Source organism: Aotus nancymaae, unplaced genomic scaffold, assembly GCF_030222135.1.
Source record: "Aotus nancymaae isolate 86718 unplaced genomic scaffold, 86718_ANA_hifiasm-v0.15.2.pri h1tg000029l, whole genome shotgun sequence".
Classification (NCBI taxonomy): domain Eukaryota; kingdom Metazoa; phylum Chordata; class Mammalia; order Primates; family Aotidae; genus Aotus; species Aotus nancymaae.
In genome coordinates this window covers 25,753,777-25,773,550 of record NW_026988442.1, presented here as the reverse complement: position 1 = coordinate 25,773,550, position 19,774 = coordinate 25,753,777, and the positions used below count along the sequence as shown (strand labels likewise).

Below are 19,774 nucleotides of genomic sequence, written 5' to 3'. Positions count from 1 at the left end.
TCCCGCCCCTTCTAGAGTGACAGACAAGCAACCCAATTAAAGAAAGAGAGTTCAGCGTGACGGCGAGATGGAGCAATAGGAGCCCGGCCCGGCCTGCGCGGGGCGGGGTCCCAAGAAGGTGGGGCGGGCGGAGGCTGCTGGAGCAGCAGAGGCGAGACCCGGGAGCGGGAGCTGGGCCTAGGTCGACGAGCTGGTGAGTGAGGGGAGCGCCGGGGACCGGGGCGCGGCAGGCGGTGGAGAGGGTCCCGGCCCGAGAGACGCAGGGAAGACAGGCCGGACCGAGCGCGGCGGCCTGCATCTGCCCCGGAGGCTGAGGGGCTGAGAGGGCGGGCCTGGGCTGGACCGAGCCGGTTCGTCAGGCCCCTGAGGGGTCGCGGCCCAGCAGGGGCCTCCGGACCGGAGGAGAGACAGGGTCCTGGACCCAGAAGGGGCGTCGCGTGGCGGAAGAGGGCGGGCCAGGCCGTCCGGCGCGGGGGCTGGCTGAGCTGGGCAGCGGTCGGAGGGAGAAGGAGGGAGACGTTGGGTGGGAGGATCGGGGAGGGAGGGCACAGAGAGGGCTGGGAAGGAGCCGGAGAGCGCTCGGGGCGGGCCCGCACGAGTCCGAAGCCCGGGGTCCCTCTCGACGGGGACCCCGCTGCCCGGGTCCACCAGCCCGCCCCGTGGATCCTGCCGGCTCAGTAGCCCCCCGGTGCTTGTACTTTCCATCCCCAGCGCTCACCCTTCAGTTCAGGCCCCTCTCGCTTCCTTCCTGGGCAGTCACAGTGTCCTAAGTGGTCTGCCCTCAGGCACAGGAGCCGCTGTCCTGTCGGCCTTGCACCGTGCCCGGAGAAACCTTTTCTTTCGAAACCTTTTTGAGACGGAGTCTTGCTCTGCCGCCCAGGCTGGAGGGCAGTGGCACGATCTCGGCTCACTGCAAACTCTGCCTCCCAGGTTCCAGCGATTCTCCTGCCTCAGCCTCCCAAGTAGCTGGGACTACAGGTGCGTGCCACCACGCCCACGCACCCAAAGATGTTTGTATTTTTAGTAGAGACAGGGTTTCACCGTGTTCTGCTGGTCTCGACTTCCTGACCTCAGGTGATCCGCTTGCCTCGGCCTTCCAAAGTGCTGGAATTACAGGCGTGAGCTACCGCACCCGGCCGAGAAATCTTTTCAAAATCCAGAGCAGATCTGGATATTTCGGGCATGAAACTGGCCGGCTTCCCACCCCTTTGTAGGGTCAGACCCAGAACCTGACCCAGGCCCTGGAGATCTGCTCCTGCGGACCTCTCCCAAGTCTGACTGTTCCTCCCACTTGCTCAGTGCTCTCCCTACACTGGCCTCTTTCTGTTCCTTTTACATCCCAAGCTCCTGCCTTCCTGGAGTCCTTTTATTTAGTGTTCTTCCTCCCTGGGCTGCCCTTCCTTCCCCGGCTTAGTCTTTAAACTCTTCTTCAGCCCTTCAAATCTCCACTTAAGCATAGCTTCTGCAGGGCAGGCATCCCTGTCCCTGACTCTTCGACCAATACCCCACTTTATCAGCCTGGGTACTTGTCCTTCACAACACTTTCACAACTGCAGTTTTACATTTATTTACAAAAGTTTTGGTATTTCTCTGTCCATGCCACCAGATTGTAAGGTCCACGAAGAAGACAGTGTCTGGTTTTGCTTCATATTGTATCTCTAGCATCTCACACAGGGCCAAGCACTGTTAATATTTACTAAATAAATAAATGCAGAGTTTGAATTTGGTAAGAGGAAGGGGATGCAAATCGTGGTCACTGATATCTACCTGTAGGGGAAGGAAACTGATGTTTGGAATGCTTTTAGTGTGACAGGCTCTATGTTAGAATGATGCTGCTGTCTGATAGAAGTGTAATGTGAGTTTTATATATAATTTCAAATTTTATAGTAGCCACATTAAAAAAATGAAAGAAACAGTTGCAAATAATTTTAGTAATATATTTAACACAATATATTCCAAAATTATAACATAATATAAAAACATTATTAATGGGATATTTTACATTCTTGTTTTTTGTCCTAAGTTTTTGAAACGTGGTTAGTATTTTACATGAGGGCAGCCCGTGCCACTATTCAAGTGCCTGGTAGCCACATGTGGCTAGGGATTGCGGTATTGGCTGTACAGCATTACATACTTTACATTCCCTCTAGAGTCTTTTGAGATAACTATTGTTATCTGCACTTTACTGATAACAAATAGTGAAGCTCCTCAAAGAGGTTATCTGCCAGGGATAATTCTAGAGTTTGTAAATGGAGGAGGCGGGATTAGGACCTCTATCTGTTAATCTTCAGTCTGGTCTGTCTTTTCTTTCTTTTTTTTTTCCTTTGAGACAAAATTTTGCTCTGTTGCCCAGGCTAGAGTGCAAATGGCGCAATCTCAGCTCTGCCTCCTGGGTTAAAGCGATTCTCCTGCCTCAGCCTCCAGAATAACTAGGATTACAGGCATGTGCCACCACGCCCAACCAATTTTGTATTTTTAGTAAAGATGATTTCTCCATGTTGGTCAGGCTGGTCTCAAACTCTGGACCTCAGGTGATCTTTCCACCTTGGCCTCCCAAAGTGCTGGGATTACAGGCGTGAGCCACCACACCTGGCCCAGTCTGGTCTATCTGTATACCTCATGCTGACTCTAGGAGGTGCAAAGGAAGTTAGAGGGTACAGGAATTAGGGACCAAACTTCTTTAAAAACTTCAGTGTACAGCATATTCTAGCTTGTTCTGTGCTGAGATGTGTCCAGATGTAGCAGTACCACCTGCCAAGGTGGCTCAGCAGCAAGCATATTTGATGCAGTTGAAAGAAACCCTGCAAGGCAAGTTCTTTGACCCAGTCACCATACCTCAGCCCAGCCTGGACTAAGTCTGGTCCCAGGACCTGGGTAGAAAAACATACATACCATGCAGCATCTCAGAGGTGCTGGGAATACTAGGCTTCAGTTTACAGCCTGGCCTTCCTCTTTTTTTTTTTTTTTTTTTTTGAGACGGAGTCTTGCTCTGGTGCCCTGGCTGGAGTGCAGTGGTGCGATCTCTGCTCATTGCAACTTCCACCTCCTGGGTTCAAGTGATTCTTGTGCCTCAGCCTCTCGAGTAGCTGAGATTACAAGTGCATGCCACCGTGCCTGGTTAATTTTTGTATTTTTAGTAGAGATGGGGTTTCACCATGTTGGCCAGGCTGGTATTGAACTCTTGACCTCAAGGGATCTGCCTGCCTCGGCCTCCCAAAGTGCTGGGATTACAGGCTTGAGTCACGGCACCCGGCCTACAGCCCTAGTCCAGCAGTTGCTCACTGAGTAGCTACCATGTGACGAGCACTGTTCTAGGCCATTTGTGGTGATTGGGCAGTGTATGTCATAGCCTTCATCTTCAGGACGCTTCAGGTATACTTGCAAAGACAAGACTGGATCACATAAAATGACTAGGAGGTATAATGTGGTGTGAGGCATCATATGGTGTAATGAAGAACCAGAATCAGTATGGGCCAGAGGCTGCAAAGTGGCTGTCTTGGCCAAGCTGCGTGATGTGTTTTTAAAATGTTGTATTTAAACTCCTCTAGGCAAGATGGTACTTCACAGTGTTACAGACCCTACATGGAGGCTGCTTGGTTTATTTACTAACCTGCTTGGCTGCTTAAGACATTTGAATTTATAACCCTATTGGGCATGTTGGTTTAATGTGAGTCACTAGAAAAGATTTGTTGAGCACTTATTATATGCCAGGCATTGTATTGGCTGCTGCTTTGGAACTGATCATAACATTTTCCAAAGTTCTTCCACTAGGAAATAGTAGTAACGATAATAGTGGAACACCAACAAATGCTTTGCCTTTTATATTGACTTTCCTCCTGGACTGCCTTCACATATGTGCTCTCATTTTGTCAACAATACACAATATGCTGCCTAGCAGGTAGGGCTGGGGAAACGTGGTCACAGAGCTTTTGCAATTTCTTCGAAGTTCACATAGTTAGAATTCTGCTATTATGCTTACTGCTTTATTATCCCACTTAATGTTCACAACAGCTTTACAGGGTAGGTTGATGATAATCCCCATTTTACAGGTAAGGAAATTGTTAGTGCCAGGAGCCAAGTTCAGGCCTTTCCCACTCCAGATCACAGCTCCTGTTAAGCTATACTGCCTCACTAGAAGGCCAAAGTCGGAAGAGACCTCAAAAACATCTAGTCCAGCCCTCCATGTAGATCAGGACCCGAGGTCCAGAAAGGCTTGTGCTTGTGGTAGAGCTGTGCTGCAGGAAGAGAGTAAATCAGAAGTGGGGGCCTAGGCCTTCTTTTGTCCCTAACTGGTGGCATGGCCTTGCCAGCTTCTCCGGACTTAAGTTCCCTTATTTATATAAGAAAGGGTTTGGCCTGATTTTACGCTGAGAACAATGCTGTGCTGTTCTGGTTGATATTGAAGGAGTTCACAGCCCAAGATTTTAGTCATAACCAAGGACTCCTCTCAGCACACCACACTCCCTCCCTACCCAAGCTCCATCTCCTTATGCAGCCACAGTTTTCTAAAGTTTCATTCTGAAGTTCATCTGTATTTTCCATCTCAGTTTCTGTTTCCTCTCATTTCCAAAAACTGAGGCAAGTGGTTTGTAAACACTTGACTTTTTGTAAATTCATCTCCTCAGTTATTGTAGTTAGGGATTTGGAAAGTTCTAGGCAATTAATAATCCTGAGTCAGTAGTGTTTTCACTCTCTTTTAACGGCAGTTAGGTCTGGAGGCACCCTGGAGGGAATTTTGCTGTGGAATTCTAGGGACACAGCTGTGTGCCAGACAGTGTGCTGCAAACTGCGGGGAAGAGTAGGTGGGGGAATAGACTCAGGCTTCATGAGTCTTTGCCCTCAGGTTGTCAACTCTCCTGGAGTGTGAGTCCACCCTGGCCACCTGTTAAAATCATCTGGGAGTTTCTAAATGCCCTGGGGTGTGCATTGATGGTGCACAACCAGAGTTGAGAACCACTGTTTCTCGGACTGTATCTGAACTTGAACCTACATCCCAGACTTTAACATGCACTTGAACCACTCCAGGATATTGTTTGAAGGCAGATTCTGATTGGGTGGGTCTGGGCTGGAGAGGCAGTTCCACATTACTACAGGCTCCCGGGGATAGTGCTGCTGCTGGTGTGCAGATCACACCTATAGTAGTCAGGGAAGAGACTGCACATAGAGAATTGTAAATCAGTAGGATCGTGAAAGTATGTGTAAAAGACTGGGATTACAGGTGAGAATGCAGTAAATTTTACCTGAGGTAAGAGGGTTAGGAAAGCCACATAGAAGAGAGATTATCTTAGTTGGGCCTTGCAGGTTGAGTAGAAGTTTGGCAGCTGGACAAAGAGGAGGAAATAATAGCACAAGCAAACATACAGACTCAGAAGAGCATGGTTTTTCAGGGAGCAGGTGGTCTGGCGAGAACATGGCATCTGCAAAAGCGAGTTTGAAAGCCAGTCCTACTGCAGAGCAACGGTGGACCTGGAGTAAGTTGAATGCTCTGCTAAGGAGTTTACTTAAGCACTATTCTTTAAGTATAGGAACACTATAGAAGTTGTCTATGCTGGGTAAGAGAGGACCCAGGCAGTTCTTATAGCAGAAATCAAGATGAAGAAACCCAAACACTTCTCCTGCCCCCACACCCTTTCTCACCACACTTTTGCCTCTATGTAAGTTTGTGGCTTTTAACCATGCTTGAATGAGTCCTGTGTATAACACAGTTCAACAAAAAGGGAAAACCTCAGCTGCTGTTGGTATGGTGGTCCTTCCCAGGGTTTCTAGCAGTAAACGTGAGAACCGTAATCTCTGCCAGTCAAATCCTCCCTTTTCTGGACCTCAGAGTCTCATCCTCATTCAGTGGACTGAACTAAGGGAAGTTGAGTCACTTCTCAGATGAGAAGATTTCAGAAGGAGAAGTCTCTTTGAGATTGTGTTCTCGATTAGAAAGTGGGTGTGACCCCAACTTGCCTTCCTGATGAGGTTGCATTCTGTTGCAGGAAACATAAACCAAACTTACCCATGCCTCCTCCACCAAATCAAAAGCAAAATAACTGAACAAAAAGCACACATCCATTCTTATCCCTAAAGGAACAGGAGAAAGGAGGGGAGCTGGAAACCTGGCATTCTTCATCCCAAATTCCTTACTAATAGGAAGGGATCATCTTTCACTTCCTTCCTTGGATGGGTTTTCCAACTCTGCTGTCAGAATCCAGCTCCTTGAAGCAGCAGTCACTGCATGGGTGATTGATAAAGCTCCATGGGGCCTTCTGTAACAGTGATGATTTTATAAGCACACCTTCTAGAAGCCACTTAGAGACTGCTCCATTGGAGACAGTAATGTTCTTATTTTTTCTACTTTTCCCAGCTCTATATTTGAAAAACTGGCCTTTCATTCTTATGACTTATAGTAAAATTAACTTCAGGTCAGTGTGTGCCTCTCTCTTATTTTTTGGCATTTAGACTTTTCCAAATCATCCTTTTATCTGTAATGCTTAAAGAGGGGTGGGAGGGAGAAAGGTGGAGAGTTGTTTAATCCGGAAGAGGCCCTCTGAGCCTGGATGTGGAACTACAGCTCCCTTATTCTGATGGTTTGCAATTGAGCTACAGTACTGCTGAGTGGTGGAGCAAGAGGCTATTTATAACCCTGAGAATTTTGCAGTGTTATTGAATTCCTTCGACCTAATTTCCACTTCCTTTCTAGAATGAAAATGAAGGGAGTAAGCAAACACGTGCTGGATGGGTTCCCTACAAGGAGATCCTTTATACTGGGAATGTTATCTGAAGAATAGAATTACTTCTAGTCTCCTATCTCCTGATGTTTCTTTTCCATAGGGAGAAAAGCAGAGGGATGTTTTCCTCTTTCTTTCAACTAGAGTTAGGAGTACTAACTCTGATTTTTCAGTAAGACTTATTCTAATGTTTGATATGAAAACAAAGTTTTTTATTTTATTTTTATTTTTTAATAGGGACAGGATCTCACTCTGTCACCCAGGCTAGAGTTCAGTGGCATGATCGTAGTTCACTACAGCCTCAAATTCCTGGACTCAAGTGACCCTCCTGCCTCAGCCTCCTGAGTAGCTAGGGACTACAAGCACATGCCACCATTCCCAGCTAATTTATTTTTTGTAGAGATGGGTCTCGAACTCTTGGCCTGAAGTGATCCTCCTGCCTTGACCTCCCAAAGCATTGGGATTACAAGTGTGAGCCACTGTGCCCAGCCAAAACAAACTTAAACAATGGAAATACTTCGTAGTTAGAGGGTATTGGGACATAGAGGGAACACCTGACAGCCTGTACAATTCATGCCAGTCCCTGTCCATTTGGAGCCAACCTGGTTCACAGGAGTGGAAGAAGTCAGAGAAATCGGGTTTAAGCAGACACAAGTGCTTACTGAACCTTAATTGGACACCAAGTGCTATGCTAGGTTATGAGACTGCAGAGTTGTACCTGTCCTGGAGGAGGAGCTAGTGGAGATGTGTAAATAAGTGACTGTGATAGAGTATGATGAGATCATATGTTAATGGAAGTATGAACGGGATGCTGTGAGAACACAGAGGCTCTTATCCTGTTTAGTTTTGCCAGGGAAAGGTAGAGAAAGCTAAGACTAGTACGGGGAGGAGGTAACATCTGAACTATGCTTTGATGCTTGAATAGGAGCTCTTCTGACAGTCAGTAGAGGAAGAGAATGTGCAAAAGTACAGAAGAATTGAAAGAACATGGCCTGACTTATAGAAATAGCAGTTAATCCAGGGAAGAGCCTGGCTAGATTGTGAAGGACCAAATAGCACACGAGGGAGTGTGGCCCACTTTATAGACAATGGACTGTCTTCCATTACAGTAGTGAGTTCTTATGAAGGTTTCTTAGCCTCAGTGTGCTTTGGTTTCAGATACACAAACCAGAAATCTCCACAAGACACCTGCTGTGGGTCAGGTACAGTGCCACCTGCTTTCTCGTGGTTTTCCAGCAACACCGGACAACCTGGGATCAAATTCTGGCTGTGCCACTTGCTAGCTGTATGACACTGAGCCTGCTACTTTACTCTTCTGTGCCTCCATTTTCTTATCTCTAAAGTGGGGATAATATACCACACAGCACTGCTGTGTGGATTAAATGAATTAATATATGTAAAACCCTTAAAATAGTGCCTTAGCATTATGTAATTGTTAGCTAATGTCTTCATCTAGGGAAGTATTATGTAGACGGATGAGAACTAGCTTTGGAGTCCTAAGAGCTAGGCTTGAGACCCAGTTCTGATGTTATGGGTTGATTTATTTTATTTTTTTTCCCTCCCTCCCTCCTCCCTTCCTTTTTTTTTCTTCCTTCTGTCTTTTGAGAGGGAGGTGTAGAAAGAGGTACATGGAGAATAAGTTTGTCAATCCATCCGAACTTCAGTTGCCTTACCTGTAAAGTAGGAATGTTCTTCAGAAGAACTCTGAAGAACTCATAAGAATATGAGCATCAATTATAATAATGCTATAGAAGTGAACAATCAACTATAAAGAGTCTACCTGGTCTGGGCGCAGTGGCTCACACCTGTAATCCCAGCACTTTGGGAGGCTGAGGCAGGTGGATCACCTGAGGTAAGAAGTTCGAGACCAGCCTTACATGGTGAAACCCCATCTCTACTAAAAATACAAAAATTAGCTGGGTGTTTGGGGGGGGTTGGCACCTGTAATCCCAGCTACTTGGGAGGCTGAGACAGAAGAATTGCTTGAACCCAGGAGGCGGAGGTTGCAGTGAGTCGAAATTGTGCCATTGCATTCCAGCCTGGGTGACAAGAGCAAGACTCTGTCGTTAAAAATAAATAAATAAATAAAAACAAAGAGGCTGCCTATACATTACTATTATATGATTACTATGAAGTTACTATACAACTGATCTGTTTCAAACAAATCAGACTTATCTAGTGAGTAAGAGCAAAGCAGAGCAAACCCGTGGGTTTTGCTCTTATTAATTTAGCCATTGTTAATGGCTTACTCAGTACCATCATCTTATGCCGGTGATGCTGCTGTCTGCTTAGACCTCCATTTTAGAGTTCCTGCAGAGCTTGGGGGCAATTTTGGTCTTAGGTGCAATGAGTAGAAACATAGGCTAGCTTAATTTATAGGAGTTTTATTGGCAGGATACAGTGGACTTTCCAGTACCCTAAGCATAGGAAGTGTAGCCACATAATCTGGAAATTTATCAGGTAGTGGCTTTTCCCATCTCTTTTTGATTTCTGGCTTCAGCTCATTTATATATTTCTGGATTCTTCCTGCAGAATCACTTCCTCTGAAAGGCTCTTGGTTTTTATTCTCCGTATCTTTGGCTCGTGTGAATCTTTGGCTTGTGTAACTCTTTGGCTTGCCGTGGTACCTGCTCTGAAGCTTACTATGATCTTACTTCTACAGGGCCCATTATCACCCAGCTCCCTTCATGTCTTTTATTTTTATTTATTTGTTTACTTCGGATGGAGTCTCACTCTGTTGCCCTGGCTGGAGTGCAATGGTGCGATCCAGGCTCACTGCAACCTCCGTCTCCTGGGTTCAAGCAATTCTCCCTGCCTCAGCCTCCCGAGTAGCTGGGATTACAGGCGCCTGCCACCATGCCCAGCTAATTTTTGTATTTTTATTAGAGACAGGGTTTCACCATGTTGGCCAAGTTGGTCTCAAACTCCCAACCTCAAGCAATCCATCCGCCTCAGCCTCCAAAAATGATGGAATTATAGGTTTGAGCCACCACAACTGGCCAGTCTGTCTTTTAAATTCAAGAGAAAGAATTGGGATAGTTCAGCTAAAATTGGATGTTCACTTTGGTCCCATCAGCTATGACAGGGTTATGGAGAGTGTCATTCAGGCTGCCTGGGTTTTATGGGAAGGACAGAGTCACTGAGAATGGGGGCTTGTTAATATCTTTCAAATAGTTTGGTGGTTGCAAATCTCCATGTTTTAAAATGTGTATGAATATTTGAACAGCCAAGAATCATTCAGGACTAACTTTAATAAAGAGAGACTCAACCTAGGATATCTCATATGGGGTCAAGAGAAAATAATAGCTATAACATAATGAGCTTTAGTTTATTTATCTCCAAAGATGGTGTTCAGAAAGGAGTTATAAATAATACGGCTTGTTTCTTAGCAGCACCATCAAAATTAAGGAAGGGTGTAGCTTCATTTGGTGAGAACTTTAAAATGGGTATCCTCACTTAGATTTTTTAAATTCCACTTAAGAACCATGGACTTTTAGACTTAGAAGGCGTCTAAGATGTCCTTTTCTAAATTAAATCTCAGTTTTCTTCTATTAAAAGATGTGAGTATAGAAATAAAGCTGAGACATGCTTTAGTTCTATACTCACATCTTTTAATAGAATAAAACAGATTTGGTTAAAGGGACGTGTATACATTGTGAAAGACCTAGGACTGGGCCCTGAGGCCTTTGGCTCTAAATCCAGTCACTTTCTTCAGCAGGGACAATTATCCCAGCCCACTGCTCTTTCTGTTGTACCTTCTGTGCCTGCTTATTTTAAAAAATAAGGCAAAACTCATGGATGATGATAAGAAGTCAGAAATTTCCCTTTAAAGGACTGGAAGGATTGACTGGAAGAGGAAGTATGAAGTAATTTTCTAGGGTGATGAAAATGAAATGTTCAGTGTCTCGTTTTGAGTGGTGGTTGCAGGGAGATGCATGTGTATATTTCTATTATATATATTTATATATACAAACATATGTACCCTTAAGCCCTCTGCATTATATTGCATGTAAATTATATCTCTCCAGTTTTTAAAATTGACCTTACAACTGTGCAGTCCTATCTACTAATTACAACAGCTTTGCTGATAAGGATAAGGATGCATCTCTAGGCATCCAGAGATTGATGGTGCCACCCCTGGAACGAGAACTCCCTGCCTTGCTATAACTGGAGCAGAGCATTTTCCCCAGAAATTATGCTGATAGGGCCAGTTTCTTTTCTAAGGTTTGTTATGTGTCTAGGCACATAAAAATTACATGTGAACAATTCTGCCATGAGCTACAGAAGTTATGGAAGCTTTGTGGGCCATAAGGCCAACCCACTTCAATCCCTTTAGGTTGCGTTTAATTGCAGTGGACAGAAGTTGAGGCTGGCTCAGAGGAAAATGGGAAAGCACTGGCCAAAGCCAGTCCAAGTTCTGTCCCGCCATTATAACTTACTGGCTGGGTGACCTTGGGCACTTAACAAAACACTGAGCTTTAGTTGTGCCATCCTCAAATGGAGGTGATAACCCTCTTCTGCCTAATTCATGGGGCTGCTGGGACGACACAATAAAACAAGTGAAAGCACTTTGAAAACTAGTTCTTTTACACTGTCAAGTTCTGGAAATGCTGGGGGTTTTTTTGTGTTTTTTTTTTTGTTGTTGTTTGTTTGTTTTTTAATGACAGTAGACTTCTGAACATCCCATCCTGACTAGGAAATGGTCATGAAAGCATCCCTCTTTCTGAGGCCTGTGGGCTTGTGGGGACAAGACTTTTACTCCTTTTCATCAAAGAGGTTTATATTTACCAGGCATCAGGCTGTGAGAACTGACATCTGTGTTTGGGCTGAAAAATTGATAGCATACCTGCATAATGGCCTCACAACAGCTATGCTTTGTATGCCAGGAGAGGCAGGTGGTCCCCATTAGTGAGGCATGAATTGTGGGTGAATGGCTAAACCTCAAGGATGCAGAAAGGTCTTTTTCATTAAGAGAGAGGCCTTTCCTGAACCTATAGGCGAGGAGTGTAAATATACATTGAAATAATCCATCAGCCAAGTGACTTCCCTTCGTCAGACCTTGGAGAGAGAATGCTTTAGTTACTGCTTGGAATACCAGTAAGCTATCAGAGTTGCCTAGGATACCAGTCACATGGGCCCATCTTCCAGACTTGCTCAAGATGATTTATTTTCCTTTATTTTGGAAAGAAGTGGAGGAGGGGGTCAGAGGTACTTGCAGAGCCCTATCCTTAAATAGAGGGGCCCTTGTGTGAGGATATCCTTACCTCCCTCCACTTGAGTTGTCAGCAGCCCCTGCCCTTGGCAGTAGGGACAAAAATAGCATTTCCTGTCCCAGTTCTCTTCCCCATTTTCTGATGTCGTCCCACACAGAGGAGGCTTTGCATTGTGTCCTTTGAGGGGAAAGGAGTGGCATCGAGGAGTGCGGAGGAAGCAGGAGAGCATGTAGCTGGGCCCTGCTGACGCTGGGATCTTCCTAGGATGACTGCAGAACAGAAGTAGCCTGGCTCCTCCAGCTTACGACTCACCCAAGAAAAGGCTGTCTATTCTTATCTGTCTCAGAGCATATGCTTCTCTCCTCCCAAGGTCTCAAGACAGGAATTTACAATAAATACATTCTTCTACCACCGAGTCCTCTTGACTCTTAAACTGAAGCACCACATTGGCATATCTTGCTACTGGCTGATCTACGAATGATAGACAGTTTTTCCCATTTATTTTTGCTGCTTTAATCTCAAGAAACAAAAGCCCAAGAAGAGGTTGTGGTATGATCTAGGAAAATTCAAACCAAGTAGTTTCATGTGTTACTTTATGCAGTGTCTGTCTTCAGACTCTTACATGTAACAAGAGTGAAAAATGAAGATGTACTCTGACTTTTTCCACCTTTCCAATTCTTTCTCCCCAGGCAGCTGCGTCTGTGTTTTTGTCTTGGGGAATTAGAGCCCATTGGGAACGATGCCACCACCATCAGACATTGTCAAAGTGGCCATTGAGTGGCCAGGTGCTAACGCCCAGCTTCTTGAAATCGACCAGGTACACTCCTGAAATGAGAAGCAGTGATGCAAGGAAAAGGACCTGGGGAGTGAATGCAGAGGGTATCTTGAGGGATGGGGATCACTGGCAGCAAGAGGAAGAACCAGCAACAGAAAGGCCAAGATTTGGGCCTGGCCCACCCTAGGGAAGGTCGGCCACCATGGCTTAGGAGAGGCTTCCTCTTCAACAAAAGCTGTTAGAAAAGAAGTTCATTCTCATGCCCCAGCTTGACCCTGCTTGGCAGCCCCTCTTGTCTAAACCTTGGTGTGAGTAGGATGTTGCTGCTGTTGAAGGCTCTCTTTTTCTCTTTCAGAAACGGCCCCTGGCATCCATTATCAAGGAAGTTTGTGATGGGTAGGTTGAAACAGACCTTGTTTTCAACAGTGGCAGCTCCAACTGAAGGAGCACTGCCACACCTTGAGGGGAGTTCTGGGAAGGATCTCTAGTTGGGCATATCCCAACATGGGGCTCTCGGGACTCACTGTCTTGGGAAGGAAGTACAGTTGACAGCAATGCCCCTAAGACGTTTATACTTCTTCATTTTTTCCTTTAAGTCTAGCATTGCCCTACTTGAGGTCCTGGTAGGATCTGAGACCCCTCCTCAGTTCTTCACGCCCCCTTTTGTGGTGTCATCTTTACAAAAGGCCGAGTCCATGATTTTTTTCAACATGACAACGTAAAGCTTTGATTTTTTTTTTTCCACTGTATTCCATATAGGCCACCCAGTCCTTTGAGCAACTCTATTGAAAATTACTTACGAGCAGCTTCTGGACAAAAGCGTGGCCAAGTGGGATATACTGTTTTTCTCTTCCATAGGTGGTCATTGCCAAACCCAGAGTATTACACCCTCCGTTACGCAGATGGTCCTCAGCTGTACATCACCGAACAGGTTAGTACAGGGAAATGCAAAATCAATATGGGCCTTGCTTGGAAGCAAATGACCCAAGGAGACAGCACTATTTATGTTCACTCAGCATCCAGGTAGCTTCCATGTGTTGGGTAAAGAGTTGCTCCCTGGACAGACTGGGAAGTGCCCGCCCTTGTTCCTCCCTAGTGGCTGGAAAAAGGTAGCTTTTACTTCCTGAGGGTCCAGGGTGCCAGAAGAGAATCTTAGAAGCTCTTTGCCAAGGAACAAGCAGGAGAAGAGGGCCCAACTGAAGAGCCTCAGTTACATCTACTGTAAAAAAGACACATCTGTGGATTCAACTTGCTTGTACCACTTTAACATTTTATCTTAGTTACTCTTCTTGTTTGTTTGTTTTTCACTACCTAGACTCGCAGTGACATTAAGAATGGGACAATCTTACAACTGGCTATCTCTCCGGTAAGTATTCTTCCTTCCTGAGGAGTTTATTTGTGTCACAAACAAATATGAGCACCTACCATGGGCCAGGCTCTGTTCTAGAAACAAGGACTCTGGAGATTAAAAAGTCGGTCTTTTTGTATCAGGAAATAATACAGGAAAATAAGTCTGTCTTGGTTGTCACCACCTAGTGAGGAGTAAACAAATGCAATATAAGGCCTTTCTCAAGGGTCTTGAGAGAAAGTTGCTTAGGGAGCTGTGGGAACTCACGAAGGGGACCACCTAACCCAACCTGGAGATTTCCAGAAAGCCTTGCCAGAGAAGGGATCACTTAGCTCAGATGTTAAAGGATGAGCAAGAACTAGCAGGACAAAGAAAAGGAAACGTATTCCAAGCAGAGAAATCAGCATATGCCAAGGCACGGAGGTGTGCTGTGTTTGGGAAAAGCAGGAGTGCTGGATGGCTGAAGGCTTGCAGCAGTCATTGAGAAGCCAGATATTCAAGGTTCCTTGATGGCCTGCTCATGGGTTTGAAATCTCTCCAGAAGGAAACTAGGGATATAACAGCCCAGTGAAGGCAGATGATAATGGAGATGAAAGGATGGATATGAAGAATGTCTAGGAGGTAACCTTTAATGAATATGGTGATATGCTGTATGTGGAAGGAAAGGGGAGAATGGAGGATGACCCCTAGTTTCTGCAAAAGCAGTCCTTAAAGGTCACTAAGGAAGCAATCAGAAGTGGAGAAAGAACACCAGGAAGGTGAAGTGACTGAGGAGCTTTGGGCAGGGAGAGTGTCAGGAATGAGGAAAGTATGGTCTGCAATTTTTAATGAACAGAAACTGAGAACAGAAAAGCTGTCTAATGACTTGGGAGGTGAAGAGAACACTGGTGATCTTCACAAAAAAGTTATGGTGGCGAGGCCAGGTGGCCAGATTGAAGTGGGTCAAGTAAAAGAAAGGTAAAGTAAGGACTTTGAGTCTACTGCTGTATCAAGAAGATTGGTTTTAAAAGAAAACAGACAGAGAAGGCCATAACTTGAAGGGGGCATGGAGTCAAAAGATATGCTTTGTAAAGCATTCATGGGTTTCACAAATGAAAAATTTTCACAGAGATGTAGCAAAAGGTCTCCCCGCAACTCCTGTCCCCATCTGCCCAGTTCCCCACCTTTCTGACCCTTCACGGTTGTTGTTTCTGTTGCAGTTTTTTATGTGCCCTTAAGAATGTGTTAAGATGGAAGAGAGGAAGGTTGAAGGTGCAGGAAAGCAGGTAACCAATAGAACAGGACCTTATTGGACCAGGAGAGGAAGGACTCAAAGCCCAGGTAGAGGGAATCACCTTGACTGCTAGGCCTATGAGGAAGACAGTCAATGTGGTTGCACTTTTGGTTATGTTTGTAGAGGGCAGCCAGAAAATTAAGGGCATGATGGTGCGGAGAGAGACTGGTTCATCTGAGAGGAGGGGAGGTATGAAGTGATATCAGCTAACATTTACTGAATGCCTGTATTTTGCTACTTTATGTAATTATCTAATCTTTACAAACATCCCATGAGATAGGTACTCGTGATAGCTCCATTCTGTAGACAAGGAAACCGAGGCTTAGAGAGGTTAGTCACACAGCTAATAAAGTAGCCAAGCCCGCTCTCAGACCCAGGTCTGTCTGACTCTAGGCCCATATTTCTTCCATTAAGTTCTGCCTTCCTCTCTTGTCCTGAACTCGTCTCATCTTAAGGACTTCATTCTTCCCTCCTAAGCTCTGGTAATTTAATATGACAGCCTGGGAGTTACTTTTATGGAAGTGCTGACACATTTCACAGACCTCTTGCACAGTGTAGTTGATTTTCCCAGAAGTACATCTCTCTGGAACAGGAGGCAGCAGCCAGAAATGCTGTCTCAGGAGGAAAGTTGATATTTGGAGTTGGAAGTTTCGAAGTGGGATGCAGACCAGTGCTCTTCAGATTGTTCTATGCTGTGACCTTTTCCTGTGCTGCACATTTTCTCCACTGCAGAGATAGTGAGGGCTTCTGTATCATAGAGAGCATTGTGCTGTGAAGGGCCAGCTTTGTAATAGTAAAAGAGGAGAGGCAAAGGGGAGAGGGACAGCAGGGCTGACTCCTTGGTGGCAGCAGGAATTGGGCTCCAGTCGCTTGCGACTGAGAAAAAGGAAAGAAGATCAGGAGTGTTTCCCCAGAACTACCACTTTGATGAACAATCATACGGACTTCGAGAGAAAGTTTAAAAAAAATTGTCAGACATTTCACATTTTAGGATTAAAAGGGACCTTAGAGGACATCAGATTAAATTCTTCACCCAATGCAAGAATCCCTTCTACAGCATCTTTGACAGATGGTTATCCAGATTCTCCTTGATTGCTTCTGGTGACAGGGAGCTTAATACCTCAAGAGAAACCTCTTCTGCTGTCTAACAGTTTTATAAATTTTATTATTTCTTTTGAGATAGAGTCTCGCTCTGTTGCCCAGGCTGGAGTGCAGTGGCACAATCTTAGCTCACTGCAATCTTCGCCTTCTGGGTTCAAGTGATTCTCCTGCCTCAGCTTCCTGAGTAGCTGGGATTACGTGTGTGTGCCACCATGCCTGGCTAATTTTTGTATTTTTAGTAGAGACGGGGTTTCACCATGTTGGTCAGGCTGGTCTTGAACTCCTGACCTTTTGATCCACCTGCCTTGGCTTCTCAAAGTGTTGGGATTACAGGCATGAGCCACCATGCCTGGCTAGTTTTATTTTATTTCTCAAGACTCTTGAGAAAGAGTCTTGCTTATCACCCAGGCTGCAGTGCAGTGGCACAGTCCTAGCTCCCTGCAAACTTGAACTCCTGGGCTCAAGCAGTTTTCCCACCTCAGCCTCCTGAGTAGCTAGGACTACAGGTGTGTGCGACTACACCTGGCTCATTTAAAAAAATTTTTTGTAGAGACAGGATCTCACTCTGTTGCCCAGACTGGTGTCCAACTCCTGGTCTCAAGCAGTCCTCCTGCCTTGGCCTTCCAAAGCCTTGCGATTACAGCCATGAGCCACTGCACCCAGCCAGACAGCTTTTTTTTTTTGAGATAGCGTTTCACTGTTGTTACCCAGGCTGGAGTGCAATGGCACGATCTCGGCTCACCGCAACCTCCGCCTCCTGGGTTCAAGCAATTCTCCTGCCTCAGCCTCCCGAGTAGCTGGGACTACAGGTGTGCGCCACCATGCCCAGCTAATTTTTTTTGTTTTTTCAGTAGAGACGGGGTTTCACCATGTTGACCAGATGGCCTCGATCTCTTGACCTTGTGATCCACTCGCCTCGGCCTCCCAAAGTGCTGGGATTATAGGCATGAGCCACCGCGCCCAGCCCAGACAGCTTTAATTAAAGAAAACCTTCCTCTATTAAACTAATATCTGTTTCTCTGTGACTTGTCATTGTTAGTGGGTCTCCCAGATGTCTCCGGTATTCCCTTAGTAGGAATTTTTTTAATCCATAGACCACAGTGGTACAGAAAAGATACAGATAACTACAGATTTGTTTTGGCATACTAGTAACTCCCTGCTTGATACCATAAACATTGATTTAGCAACTCCTAAGCAGTGTGAAAAAACTAGTTCTGCCTCAGGTTTGGATGTCCACAGAAGGACATCTGTGAGCTATCCAGAGTAACCTGCTCCAAGGGGCAGATGGCACGTATCTTTTCCCTGGTCTCCTAGTCCCGGGCTGCACGCCAGCTGATGGAGAGGACCCAGTCATCCAACATGGAGACCCGGCTGGATGCCATGAAGGAGCTGGCCAAGCTCTCTGCCGATGTGACTTTTGCTACTGAGTTCATCAACATGGATGGCATCATTGTGCTGACGAGGCTTGTGGAAAGTGGAACCAAGCTCTTGTCCCAGTGAGTATAACTAAGGTCTCGTTCCAAGGACTTCTGTTTACTACATCTCACAGGGCATCCTAGTCTCATGTCCATTGAGTCAAATAAGAAGTTTATTAACTACCACCTGTGTATAGAGCAGTGTGCCAAGCACTAGAGTTTATACTGAGAGATATAATTCCATATTGTGGTTCTAAATCTTGTAGTCTAGTTGGGCTCTTACAAATTAAATAGTAGTACAAAACAGTACTGTGCCAAGTAAGCAGTAAAAATAGGAGCTAGAGAAGTCAGGAGGAGAGTGGTCAGGTCGTGACAGACCTGTTAATTGCTGGAAATGCTTGGTCTGATGTGGGTTAGTGAGCAGATGGTCCAGTATCTCCCAGGTGTCTATCTGTTTGTAATCATCCCCTGCTCCCTCCCTCTCCATTCACCTCCCACCCCTCACCCCCACCACACACATAGGCCTTCCCTTGTGTTTACCAAAGGTTACAACCTACCCATTTGCCATCTCCCTGCCACACTTTTGCATAGGGAGGAGGAGACCAGAACTTTGTGATACCCACAAGCATCTTCACCATACCCCAGAGTTGACAGACATGTGGTGGGCAGCGATGCCTTGTGGGCGGCAGTCAATAAACAGGTGCTTGGAGCCTAAGTTGCTGAAGAGGGAGTCAGAAATCTCAGCCCATAGGTCAGCTATTGAAATTTTCAGCCAAATCTACTAATGATAGATATTTGTTTTACGTCTTGGATCTTCCAGCTGTACTGAAGTCCTGAAGCCTTCAGTTGCCGTCAGCACTGACATAGTTCTAGTTTCCCGAGAGTTCAGGGTTAGAGGAGCCTTAGTTTCCCTCTCTTTAGCCTGAGGATGGTAATACCTACCTTGCAGTATTATTGTGAGAAGTATTGTTAATGAGAATGTGTCTGAATATGCTTTATAAATAGGAATATTGTCTGTTAATTTTAGAGCACTGTACAGATATATAAAGGATTAAATGTATAAGCAGGAGAGAAAAAAAGAGAAAACATTTTAATCCTTATTCTCTACCAGCACTAGAATAAGAGCTTTGCATACATCATCATCTTGCCCTCTCCACAACCCTGTGAGGTTAACACTGTGAGACTAACTCGATTTTACAGAGGAAGAAATTGAATTTTGAAAAGATAATATTTGCTTGGTTAGTAAGGTGGACAGGAACTGAACCTATCCCCTGCACTCTGCTACCTCTTGGCCTAAAGGTTAACATGGCACTTCGCTTCGTTAGGTTCCCCCGACAGGCGTTGGAGTTTGACAGAGGTCCGATGTCATCTTTGACACTGGGAAATAGATAAGTGATTCTGTGTCCCTAGGATGAAGCTTATGGAGAAGGAAGGTCTAATCACCCAGCAGCATTTTTTTTTTTTTTGCAATGGTAGATACCTGGGCTAAATCTGCTCTACATCTGGCTAGGTGTGCACACAGGCACTTACAGTTACAGTTGCACCGACTGATTTCCCATGGGGGTGTTAAAATTCATCTTTTTTTGTGGCTGCCCTCACACCTGTGTTTCCCAATCTGAATCTTCGTCTATTTTGTGTGTGTGTTGCACGTGTCTCAGCTACAGTGAGATGCTGGCATTCACCCTGACTGCCTTCCTAGAGCTCATGGACCATGGCATTGTCTCCTGGGACATGGTTTCAATCACCTTTATTAAGCAGGTGAGGCCTCCAACATTCTGTCTTTTTCTCCTCCCTCAGCTGCCAGTTCACAGGGTTTAAGGGGAGATATAGGCAATGTAGCCATTCTGGTGAGATCAGCTTTATATTCCCTGGGGCCAGATTTTTCATCCTCAAGCTCTGGTCTTCTGTGGCTTCTGAAAGATTTGCATTTTGTTAT

General features: G+C 45.5%; 1 protein-coding gene across 3 annotated transcripts in view; it reads left to right on the top strand.

Moving 5' to 3' along the window:
* Window positions 1–112: 112 nt before the first annotated feature.
* The window catches only part of ELMO2 (engulfment and cell motility 2), a 40,783-nt gene continuing 21,121 nt past the window's right edge, over window positions 113–19,774 (top strand). For 2 of the 3 annotated variants that reach the window (XM_012467346.2, XM_012467347.2), the window contains exons 1-7: window positions 113–193; window positions 12,616–12,743; window positions 13,057–13,097; window positions 13,560–13,632; window positions 14,017–14,067; window positions 17,738–17,919; window positions 19,497–19,596. In XM_012467346.2, the coding sequence (XP_012322769.1) occupies window positions 12,666–12,743; window positions 13,057–13,097; window positions 13,560–13,632; window positions 14,017–14,067; window positions 17,738–17,919; window positions 19,497–19,596 (525 nt within the window). In that variant the 5' untranslated portion in view covers window positions 113–193; window positions 12,616–12,665. The remainder of the gene's footprint in view (window positions 194–12,615; window positions 12,744–13,056; window positions 13,098–13,559; window positions 13,633–14,016; window positions 14,068–17,737; window positions 17,920–19,496; window positions 19,597–19,774) is intronic. The other variant, XM_021669088.2, reaches the window with a different exon arrangement.